The sequence below is a fragment of the Rousettus aegyptiacus genome, unplaced genomic scaffold, assembly GCF_014176215.1.
Source record: "Rousettus aegyptiacus isolate mRouAeg1 unplaced genomic scaffold, mRouAeg1.p scaffold_m13_p_1, whole genome shotgun sequence".
Lineage (NCBI taxonomy): Eukaryota > Metazoa > Chordata > Mammalia > Chiroptera > Pteropodidae > Rousettus > Rousettus aegyptiacus.
This window is the reverse complement of record NW_023416284.1, coordinates 96,748,615-96,761,069: the sequence shown is the minus strand read 5'-3', so window position 1 is coordinate 96,761,069 and position 12,455 is coordinate 96,748,615. Positions and strand designations below refer to the sequence as shown.

General features: G+C 35.2%; 1 protein-coding gene across 4 annotated transcripts in view; it reads left to right on the top strand.

Moving 5' to 3' along the window:
• Positions 1-12,455, top strand: part of KIF6 (kinesin family member 6) — a 353,330-nt gene that overhangs the window by 70,565 nt on the left and 270,310 nt on the right. For all 4 annotated transcript variants that reach the window (XM_036217598.1, XM_036217600.1, XM_016154315.2 and 1 more), the window contains one exon: positions 3,119-3,228. In XM_036217598.1, coding sequence (XP_036073491.1) covers positions 3,119-3,228 — 110 coding nt within the window. The remainder of the gene's footprint in view (positions 1-3,118; positions 3,229-12,455) is intronic.

Genomic DNA, 12,455 nt, shown 5'->3' with positions numbered 1-12,455 from the left:
TTGAGTTAAACAGTATAAACAAACCTTTTCCTAACAGAAAATATGTTTGTCTCCGTTTAAGTTTTGTCTATGATTACCAAAATACAATTCTAGAAGTCTAATGTCCCCCAAGTACCTACCATTTGTTGGGTTTATTGTTTTATATCTGTTTGTCATTGACATTACTCTAAACTCCATTTCATTCTGAATGTCTCTAAATAACTTCCTGGGTTTGAAGAGAGCCCGTCAGATCAATTTACAGCCAAGACAACTCTTTGTAAATGGACAGGTTACCATGATGGGGCACAACACATTTATTATAATCACTGAACTGCAGCAAAACAAGTCAGAGACAACTTGAAGTGCATCATAAAGTTAGTCCACATTGTACAGCTGAAAAATGCAGACAGGTACTCAGATGTCCTCAGCTGATTGCTTTAGAAGGTTCATGAAACTCTCTAGAATTCCTAAAGGAAACATTTGACTTATGCAAAGTATTTATTTCAAGATAAACTACTGAGTCCTTAAGTGCCTGTGAGTGTGATAGGACATTTTTAATGATTTTTAAAGAAGAAAATTGAATCCATTTATTTTAGAAATCACCGTTCATTATTTTTGAATATTGTGAGGTTCAAACTTGTTTTGGGGAAGGAGAAAAGTCTATCTACAGGAAGCATATGTGTTACATTATAATCTGGCAATCCTAAACACTAAAAAAAAAAAAAAAAAAAAAGAGTAATAAGGAAAGGTAGCTTGCCACATAGCTCAGTAAATTTTAAGTACATATTCCAATAAAAGACCAGAACATTCAGAAGCTGGAGGAGCCAAAAGCATTATCCCTATCATCTTAGGGCAGTGAGCCTGCCATTTTTCTGACTTTTTATGATTTCTTCAATTCCTGGAAGAAGAGTTTCTCCATGCAGAGAGATACAAGTTAGCTGTTCTTTTTGCTTTTCTTTTTTTTTTCTTTTTATATTCACATGCCGAATTCTCCATTTTGAAGCTTTAAGAACTAATAAAAACAATAACAACAATAATATTAACAGCAGCAACGGCAACAATTTGTTGGTGCCTATTACAGGCTATACATTTTTGGTAAGATTTTAAATACCGGACCCTATTTCTCTATCACAACAGATCTGCAATATAATGGTTATTATCACCATTTTTTTAGCTAAACAACTGACGATAAGGGTGCAGGATTACTCAGTTATAAATGGTAGATCCAGCATTCAAACCAGTTTTTGTCTGATGCTAAGATGAACTCAGAACTGTATGCTAAAATTCAGACCATAATCTATGGAATATTTCAGATGTGTTAAGATAAGTTTTAGAAATGTGTTGTTTTAAACAGGATCGCAAGATGTTGCCATGGCCTTTAATGTGCCCTGAGAATCTTCCAGAGAGGAACACTATATATGTGTTCATCATGGAATAGTTTGTTCCTTGAATATTTCCTGGAATATTTTAGGAAACTCTGAGTTAGACTAAAGGCCACACAGACTCTATCTACTATTTACAATCTCTGATATCTGTACTAAGCCAAACTTCAACCCAAAAAATTATGTTGAAATGGTGCCTTTACTTAGCTAGGGTATGAATGCAACTGATAGATCATTTGCAGGATGAGCAACTGGAGGCATCCACGTCAATAGAATTTCTAGTGTTTAGCAGGGAGAAATTTGCTTTGTAGAGATTCAGTACATGTCACCTTCACGGAACACCAGAACATGAAATTTCAGCTGTAGCTTGAGCATTTTACTATAGTCATGTGCTGGCTGAGAGTCGTCTTAATGAAGTGATGGTGTCTTTGTTTGGATAGCTTGAGTCATTGCAGAAACAGAGAATTGTATTAATTTTAATCTGAAGAACAGGTAAGGAATTCATTATTCAGCTTCCTTACATTAATGAGTGTGAAAACTGAGGCCTGACATGGTAGGGGCTCATAGCTAATAGGAGTAGGATTCCCTCTGGATTTGCAGGCCACTGTCTTCTCCCATATCTCTATGAGTTGGTCTTTTCTCTTCATGAGTAACACCAGTTAAATGGATTGTCTTGGATATGGATGAGAATCAATCAGGAAGGTCATCGTAAGCAAATCCTCTCTATAAATATCCACTCTGACAACCTCCAGACCTTCTTGCCACTGACACAAATATATTCTTCTCTTGTAAGAAGCAGGATAATATGTGCAGAAATGGAAGCATTTATATTTGGGGACGAACAAGAAGAAAGTGCTGTTATTTGCTATTTTATATTGAACTCTATACCTGAAATGTCTTTGAGAGCTGGAAAACTTCCCTGTTTCATTCCACTCAAGTGGTAGTGGGTCCTTTTTGTCTGTTGACAGAACTGAGACTGGAACCAGTTCCCTTGACTTCTATCCTAATTTCATTGATGCCTACTATGTCATTGCATTTTGGCAATGACCCATAGAAAATTCCTCTCTCTACTCGATAGCTGAATATCCCTGATTTGCACTTTGGCCAGGAAAATTAACAACAAGTAAGGTATAGGCAGTGAACAAGTAATGTCCACTCTTACAGTGTCCCATTTGATCTAAACTATTTATGTCTGCTGAAATTCACTTTCCATTATGCATTTATTTGTTTTTTATCTATTTATGTCTGTTTATGTCATTAGAATATTTGAATGTTATGAAGGTTTAAATGGAATTATGATTAAAGATGATAACTCTTTGCTACTGAAGTTTTTAAACCGAAGTAGCAATTCTATGTTCTTTTATGAATAGACTATTCACAGAATATAAGTTTATTTTTTTAATAACTTTTTTTTATTTTTTGGTCTGGAAAGTAAAAAATGGTATTAATATAGTTCTGCAACCAAGTCGGCTCATTGGAAGTGTATACTGACTTTTTTATGTATAATGTGGAATCAATACAAAATAGCAGACTGAAGTTACTTGCAATCATGGATATTGGCCATTTAAAAAAAAAAAAAGCTTCATGCATATGGTAACTGGCAACTTGAAAGTGTCATGAACTAAGAACGTGAACCATACAAAGTGAGAGAGAAAGGGGAGGAACTGTGGGGAAACTACAGGATAAACATGTTCATCTTCCTTAAGCTGAATTGTTATTTGTAGTGATTAAATAATGTCTTTCCCTTTTTCAATCAGGACAGCAGCAAAATATATACAACGCATATTTCCTATTTGGAAATCTACAATGAATGTGGTTATGATCTATTGGATCCAAGACATGAAGCCTCCAGTTTGGAAGATTTGCCGTGAGTAGCAGAACAACAAAGAATGGGGGAAAATTACTTTCAGATGTTCCCTTCAGTTGTTTTCTTTGAAACTTTGCGTGTTCCTGGTCTTAATTGTAATTAACAAATACTGGATAACAGAATCTTTTTGTAATATAATGAATATTTTGTCAGTAGTGATTGGAACTAAAATTACTTAAAGCTCATTTCTTGGGAAAATCTATTTTGGAGTTGGTACAAGAGAGTGCAGTGGATGTTCTTGGAGATTGGGTGCTGAGAGGATTGATGGGATTTGACAGTACTACTTTACTCTTGCCACATGAAACCCTTTTACTCCTATAATTGTGGCCTTTCTCTGAAGAAGGTATTCAAATTAGGGTTCAAGCAGCAATAAGAGAATCTGAAAAAGAAAAAATAAAACTTTAAGTTTTCCCAAATCCTTCTCTACTGTTATTAAGACTAACAGTGACAATCATTTGGTCAAGATTGGCACTGATTGTTTCGTGACCGAACTATAAATAGAGTCTTCAGAGCTTATCTAATAATGGAGTAAGTTACCCTGCCAGCATTTATATAACCTTACTCATTGCTTGTTTGAATTTCTGCCTAAATTCGATATATTCTAATTGGTAACAATTCATTTACTTTGTTCAGACATATTCATGTATCAGAAGATGCTAGAACCTAGAAAACACATCTTAATTCCTTATTAAATGTTCTAAAATATTTTAAAATATATATGAATGCTTTACCAAAAAGATCAACGAACAGTTGTTTAAGTTGTAAAGGCAATAAGAAGAAAAAAATGAAGAAAATACATTATACACATTATACCACCTTTATATGTATTCTCATATTAATGTTGATTGAATGTTTTTACATATCATCTCCTTTATGCTAACAGTATTCATTAGAGGAAGTTAGAAAAGGTGATTATCATTGGTACTCTATTTGTATAAGAATTAAGAGAAAGGAAAAATTATGAACTTCATGGAAGAAACTGGCCTTAAAGAAACTATTGGAATTACATTTACAAAAAGGCAAAACTTTTCTCATAGGTAGAGTAGGAACAACCTTAAAGACACAAAGGTATGGTTGGAAAGGCTAGGCATTGAGGAGTCATGTGAAATAAAAGCAAAGACCACTGAAGCCAGCTTTTGAGGGACTTGAAGAATGGGCTTTGGTGTGAGATTGATCTTCATTCTAACACGTATCTTAACTAGTTTTCTAGCTCAGGTCTGACCTATATACCTCTAGGCTAAATCTTGCTTAAAATTGCTTTTTAACAAGTCACGTCTACACTGAAGAACTTGATTACCAATAATTCAGAAATGAATGGCTTGGCTATGATGAAAATGAAGGAGAAAAGATAAATCTGAGTGATATGAAAAAATAAATAAATAGATAAGACATAAAGTAAATTGATTATGCGCATCACCTTGGATTGATTGTATTTGGAAAGAAGGTAAATCATAGCAGATTGGTGTTCTCTTCATTTTACTGATTGAGAAGAGTAAGCCCAGAAGGTATGACTTGCCCAGGGTTTCAAAACTAATCAATGAAAGGTAGAGCAAACAATCTCACTCAAATCAAAATGTCATTAAGAAAGAAGATTCTTATATCCCAGACATATTTACTTCAAATATATCAAATACTATAAAATTCCAGTACAACTCAAGAATTGTATAGTTTTTGGTGTGGAGATAATGTGATTTACTTAATATTGAGTCTGCTAGTTTTCTCAGGATTTTAAAAGTTTGCCTTTGACTAAAATTATAAAGTAATTTTTTATAATGGACTGTGACTTTTGCTGTACCTGGCTTGGGTTAAGAGTGTGCTTTGTTAACCTGGTTTCACACACTCTTGAACTAGGATAAGTTCTAACTCTGAAGACCCATCTGTCCGGTTGACCAGGTTCATTGTTGTGAGCTGCAATGTCCCCAACACTCTGAATACTATCTGAAAATAGGCAAAATATCTGTTGTCTTTGGTTCCCTCTTTCAGCCATCCTTTTGAAGGACAATGGCAATGTACATATTTGATCCCTTCTACATTCTTATACTTAGCTTAACCATGTAAAATCAAATTTGAGGTCATTTTGATATTGTGTATTAATAGCCATCAGTAACAAGTTCCTTCCAGTGAGTGACAAAGCTTCCCCAAAATCACCTTGTAGATATCCTTCTCACATGAACTCTATCTTATTCATTTCTTTTTCTTTTACATTGTGATGAGTTCCACCTCTCTGTTTTTATGCAGTAGCATTTCCTATAGACTACATATGGATTTTCTATATATGATGTCAAGGTACCAGACTAAAGTCAATGACTTTTTGCAAATGCTGCTATAATCATTTAGCAAAGTTTTTAGATACAATACCAAAAGCATGATATGAGAAAGAAAAAATAAACTGAACTTAAAAATTTTTGCTCTGCAAGATACACTATTAAGAAAATGAAGACAAACCAAAGACTAAGATAAAATATTTACCAAACACATATCCAATGAAAAACTTGTATCCAAAATATACAAAGAACTCTTAAAATTTAACAGTAAGAAAACAAACAATCCAATTAAGAAGTGAACAAAACATCTAAACAGACACCTCACCCAAGATAGACAGATGGCAAATAAGCATATGAAAAGATCCTCAACATCATTTGTCATTAGGGAATTGCTAATTAAAACAATACACCTATTATAATGACTAAAATCCAAACAACTGACACTGTCAATTGCCGGCAAAAATGTAGAACAGCAACTCTCACTTATTGCTGGTATAAATGTAAAATGCTACAGCCATTTTGGAAAACAATTTCTAGTTTCTTACAAACCAAACATATGATCTAGCAATCATGTTTCTAGATATTTCAACCAAATGAGTTGAAAACGTATGTCAGAACTATAGATAACAGCGAAAAGTCAGTGGTTGCCATTCCTTGAGGAGGGGAGGGGTAGAGTAATGAATAGGTGAAGCACAGGGACATTTTAGGCAGTAAAACTATTCTATATAATACTGTAATGATGGATACATAACATTATGCATTTGTCAAAACCCATAGAGTATTTTTCCCAGCAAATTCTATCAGCCATTTAAGTCCCTTCAAGGTAGCCTGTTTCCTTTCACACAATCCTATTAATCTTGGAAAATTTGCTTTCTGTCACAAATTGTCCTAGACTGACCTTTTTCTTTGTTGCCCCAACATGAAATCAGCCTTTCTCTGCAAAGCTGTGTGTGTTTTTTTTTTCCAACTTATTTAAACTTAAACAAGAAAGAAAAGAAAACCAAAAAGAGTTTACCCATTCCCTCACTCCTTCTCTGGCAACCACCAATCTGTTCTCTGTATCTATGGGAATTTACAACACGAAGACTGAAGCCTAATATAAACTATGGACCTTTAGTTAATAAAACAATAACAAAAAGGAATTAATTATTGATACATTTAACAATTTGGATGAATCTCCAGGGAATTGTACTGAGTGAAAAAAGCCAATCTCAAAAGATTGTGTGTTATATGATTTCATTTATGTAATATTCTTTAAATGGCAAAATTATATAGAAATAGTTAATAAATTAGTGGTTGAAGGAGTCAGGGAGAGAAGCGGGATTGGTTACAGGCCAATGAGGAATCTTGTGATGACAGACTATTTTGTATCTTGACTGTGGCTGTGGATACACAAAACTACACATGTGATTAAATTTTATAGAACTAGATACACAGAGAGACACACATGCCCATGGGAATACAGGTAAAACTGGGACATCTGAACAGATCAGTGGATTGTATCAATGCCTACTTCCTGGTTGCAATACTTTAATGTAGTTTTACAAGATGTTACCATTGATATGGGTACATGGTATCTCTCTGCAGTATTTGTTACAGCTGCACATGACTACAATTATCATGAAATAAAAAATTTAATTAAAAATAATTGGCTATATATTTATATAGAGATGTATATATGTATGTACACATATATATGTTTCAAATCTATTCTGTATTTAGTAATTTAAATGAAAATAGCACTTCTATTTTTGAAAGCGGCTTACATCATATGCTATAAAAAGAATATAGTTAGAATCTAAGTATGTCTCATGAAGTAAAACAGTATAACTGCTGGTCTCAACCATAGGGAAAATAGTCACCTTACTTTAGTATAATTTTAGTATTCCTAAATAGGGACACACATTCTATTTAAGATTTCAAATGGGCATGGTTATTATTCTTACAAAAAGTCAGTACATTCAGCATCTAGTATCGAAATCTTGGCTTTGTTTTGTTTTTAAATAATAAAAATCAAATATGTTTGAGTAAGCTTCCCAGGTGATTCTATCAGAGGTGGTTTGCCTTATTCCCTTATTTCTCTCATTCACCCAGGGAAAGTTCTTTTTAGAAATACTAGAAAAATCTCTCCAATAAGAGAGATGGGCACCTATTATGTGCTAGTCCTTTTGCTAGGGACCTTATATACAGTAAGTATCTCATTTAAGGAACTGAGTATCATGACTAAACTGAGATTCACATTGATAGTGAGATATTTGGCAGAGTCCATGTCTGCCAAAAATAGACCACGATATCAACCTCAGTCCATCAAATACCAGAGCTAGGGACGTTGCTGCTCTTACCAGGGAGGTCTGTATTGTATCTTGGCATTCCATCTGAGTTCTGAGCAGACTATGGTTTTCTGGGCTTCTTTGGGCCTCTGGAGCCTCTTGTGTGAGCCAAAGCTTTGAGTCCATTTCAGCTCTCTCTGTTGTGTGTCAGGCACTCTGCCAAGGCACTGAGAGTAACCATTTTTCACTTCAAAAGGCTCTAGTCTAGTAGGACAGACTCATAGACTGATCTTTTCACCCTTAGTAAGTGATAAGATGTTATGATTCTCTAAGGGCACAAGAGAAGACACTGATTTCAACCTGGGGGTTCAGAGACAGCTGGAAAAAACTCCAATATATGGTCTTCAACCTCAGCTGGGCCTTTAGCCTGCTAAGCTGTCCCGGCCCGCGGGACAGTCAACAGGGACCCTAAGACAGAACGGGGAGAGGAGGGAGACAAGACGACGCAAAGAATGGAGACAAGACAGGCTTTCTGATCAAGTCTCGTTTATTAAGGCCCGCTGCAGGCTTATATAGGGCGTGATTGGGTGATGCTGCGTTAGCGGGGCTGATTGGCCAGAGGCAGTCAGGAGATACTGTGTAACACATAAGGGCCGGGCGGAAAGACCCGCGAAAAGTCTCTTTGGCGGGAAGCGAGGCAGATACATCCGGGAGGCTTACGTGGCCTTGGCGGGAAGCCCTGCTGAGCAGCCATTTTCGGCCTGGCAGCCATCTTAGTCAAAGCAGCCCCCGACACTAAGCAATGTCTTCACCTTCTCAGTTCATTTTCTCCCATTCCTCACAATAATATCAAATGCCTGCCTGCCCCAATTATCTTTGACGCCAGTTGTATCTTTACCTTAGAGAGAATATGGAATCTATGAAATGAATTCTTTCAACTTCCTGCCTCCCACCATTCACACTCTCTTACTTTCTTCTAGTCTCAGGAAACTGTCCATTTGAAAAGCAACCCTCTCATGCTCTGGACCCATCTTGCATCAGCCTGTATATGCTTTGTTTGGCCTATGCATTTGTGCTTAAATTTTTTGAAGTTAGCACCTGTAGGTAAAGCATGGATTTATCTTTTTCCTATCTATTGCATTACTCTTTCCATTTGTGTTATTTTTCTGGCCCCATTGAGCATTTGAAGAAACTCCTGGGCCTATAAACATAGATCTCAAAGTTAAAACTCATTCCAGTCTTTTTTTTCATCTGAGTCAATTACTGACACAACTGAGAAGCAAACCTCTTTAGAAGCTGGGGATGCTGTCCTGCAGGATGGTCTGAACAGGTGACCAGTGACCAGTGATGGTAAGTCACACTCTATGTCCATCATGGATTGGTCAGAGACTGTATTCCTGAAGAAATGTAATATTGCCAATGCCCATGGCAGAAGGAATAGAGAACCTTTCCAGCTTGAAAATGATACACTTCTGGCCAAAGCCTGTCCCACTAGCGTAATAAATAACAAGGCAAAAGCTCTCATCTCCTACTCTGAATGGCCAATTGAAATAAATCATTCTCAATGCTAGAAATGTCTTAGATAAGAGGTGGTCTTATCTTGGCTACCAAAACAAAATGCCATAGACTGAGTAGCTTTCACAACACTTATTTCTTACAGTTCTGGAAAGTGAGAAGTCCACGATCTAGATGCTGGCTCATTTGGTTCCTGGTGACAGCTCTTTTCCTGGCTTGCATTTGCTTCCTTGTTGCTGTATTCTCACATGGCTGAGAGAGAGAAAGCTCTGGTCTTTCTTTCTCTTCTTATAAGGACTATAATCCCATCATGGGGGCCTCATCCTCGTGACCTTATGTAAATTTAATTGCATCCCAAATGTCCCACGTCCAGTACCATCACACTAGGGATTAGGGCAGCAACCTATGAATTTTGGGGGGCACAACGAAGGTGTGAGTTTTCACTGGTTGCCTAATATGTGAGGTACAGAAGAATGGGAAGAAGTGGCTGCAGTATTTTCACTCATATCCCTGGAATTTAAAAATATATCTGTGATTATTAGGGTTTTTAGTCACATGAGATTAATTAATGAGAGGAAAAACATTGTCACCTCGGTCAATTCCATTTTCCTCATACTTTTTATACAAACGAATGCATACTATTTTTCTTAGATTAAGAGGTGAACTTCACTTTTTAAATTATGTATTGGTACGTATTTGGCTTATTGTCTAGTCTTCATAATTGCTTTATAAATTATTGCCTTATTCTGATACTACATCATTTTTTACAATCTGTTCTGAATTTTGAACATATAAAGCAAAATCATAGGATTATCTAAAAGAATTTTCAATAATTTAAGTTGCTTGATCACTTATTCTGTCCTTTAGAAGAACAGAATTTGGAAACCCATCTAACTATTACAGCTCAAATAATAGAGCAAAAAAAATATTTCAGACTTTCATATATACTAAGCATTTACTATATTGCAAGAACCTCAGCTCTTTTAGGGGTATTATAAAGGATTTAAACTGTGTTCTATCTTTAATTAACTTTCCATTTAGTCGGAAAATGTAAATACATATGAAACACCTTAAGAGATTTCTGCAAAACACAACTGCTCTCAACTCTCCTGCTAATAATGTATGTACATGCAAAAAAAAAAAAGGCATACAAATGATTTAGAGCTGCAGTAGTCTCATGAGTGGAGCCCACATCGACCAATAATTTCCTGTCATAGCCCACTCCAGTCCTTTCATACCAGTGTCGCTGCTCTCATGACCCTCAATGGTTTTCTAATTTTACTAGCATATGCCAAGACCAAAGTTCTGATTGAGCTAAGAGCTGGCAGTGCTGCCGAAGTGAGAGCAGTGCTAAGCCAGCTTTTCATTACATATATAATTAATATTACATATTAATGATAATATGATAATGTGAATGTATTTATAATTTTATTACAAATCTGCAAAATATGTATGAGAAAATTACCCCAAGGAAATATATTGACACATTACTATTGTCTTTGTGATGGGATTTTTTAAAAAAATTCTTTCTACTTTAAAAATTTTCAATTTTTTTGCAAGAAGTATGCATTATTTTTAATAGTTGGAAAAAATAATAAACTTTATGTCAAATGAAAATAAATAAAAGTAAATAAACCCAGAACTTGTAAAATGCAATAGCAAAAACTTAGAGGTGTATAAAGATATTTACCTGGCAGAAGAAATGCTATCGTTTTCCCAAATTACAAATTCATTGCCTCTAGGTCTATTTCTATAATATCCCCAAATGTGGAAAACTTGAATACATAATGTGGGATACTATAATTATAAAATGTGGATAAGAAAACAAATATTAGTGAAAATGGGAGGGAACATATTTTCTTTAAAGAAAGTTGGTAGCTCTGAAGATGACAAATTTAGTGTATGGCTCTATAATTACTATATGGAATTAGAGCAAACAAAGCATTTTATTAAATGATAGATTATTTGTGATCTTGGAGCACTAGAAGGAATGCAATAAGGCTGAATGTAATTGGAAATTAACAAAGAGTAAGAATGTAAGAGAAAGATAACAGGCATAGTTTTTAATATCGAAAATAGTCACTGTTGGAAAATCATGCACATGGTGATTGTGTATAGGAAATAGTTAAGTGCCTGATAAGCCATGGCTATATACATTAAGTTTAGGAGCCATTTATGTGTCGATGGTTGCAAAGTGATATTGTTTGGGGATGGGGAAAGTTTGGTTAGTTTAATATAATACAGGAAGATAATCGTAACAAGTAACTAGCAATTCAAAATTTGGATATTCATTATATTTGGATAAAATTTTGGAAAAAAAGAAAATAGAAATGAAAGAACGTTTTATATAGGTGCAGATCTTAGTAAAATGATTAAATAATAGTAACCGAAAAGTAAACAAACAAATTGTGAGAAAAGCGTTGGTTTTTCTACACATTAACTGTACTGGTAAGGCTCTGTCTTTGCCTATCATTGATAATTCTCATTTTGGTTTTGCATTTTCATAGCAGTGGCCAACAGCTTCCAGTACACTGTCTTGAGTGTTTTTGGTGATGTCTGTTTTTATAGCATATGAAGACATACTCACAGTTAGAAGCAGAAGTTTCTTGAAAGTATGAAGATGTTTCCACATCAACACCAGGCATCCTTGAGTCTTGAGTCTTGTAGGATACATTACATTAAGTGACTTAATTCCTTGCTTATTTCAATGTTGCTCCTTTCAGACAGGGAATAAATCATATGCAGATATTTTTTAGAGCAGTTTTAGGTTCACAACAAAATTATAGGAAGGTACAGAAATTTCCCAAGAACCTTTTGCCACCCCCCCCCCCCACACACACACACACATGCATAGCCTTCCCCATTATCAACGTCATTCACTGGAATGATACACTAGTTACCAAGAATGAACCTACATTAAGATATCAAAATCACCCAAAGTTCATAATTCTCACCTTAAGCTTCACTCTTGGTATTATACATTTTATGGGTTTGGACAAATGTATAACGAAGTATATCCATCATGATAATATCATACAGAGTATTTTTACTGCCCTAAAAATCCTCTGTTCTCTGCCTAGCTATCCCCACCCCCTTATCTCCACTCCTGACAACTGCTGACCTTTTTACTGCCTCAATAGTTTTGCCTTTTTCAAAATGTCGAATATTTAGGATCATA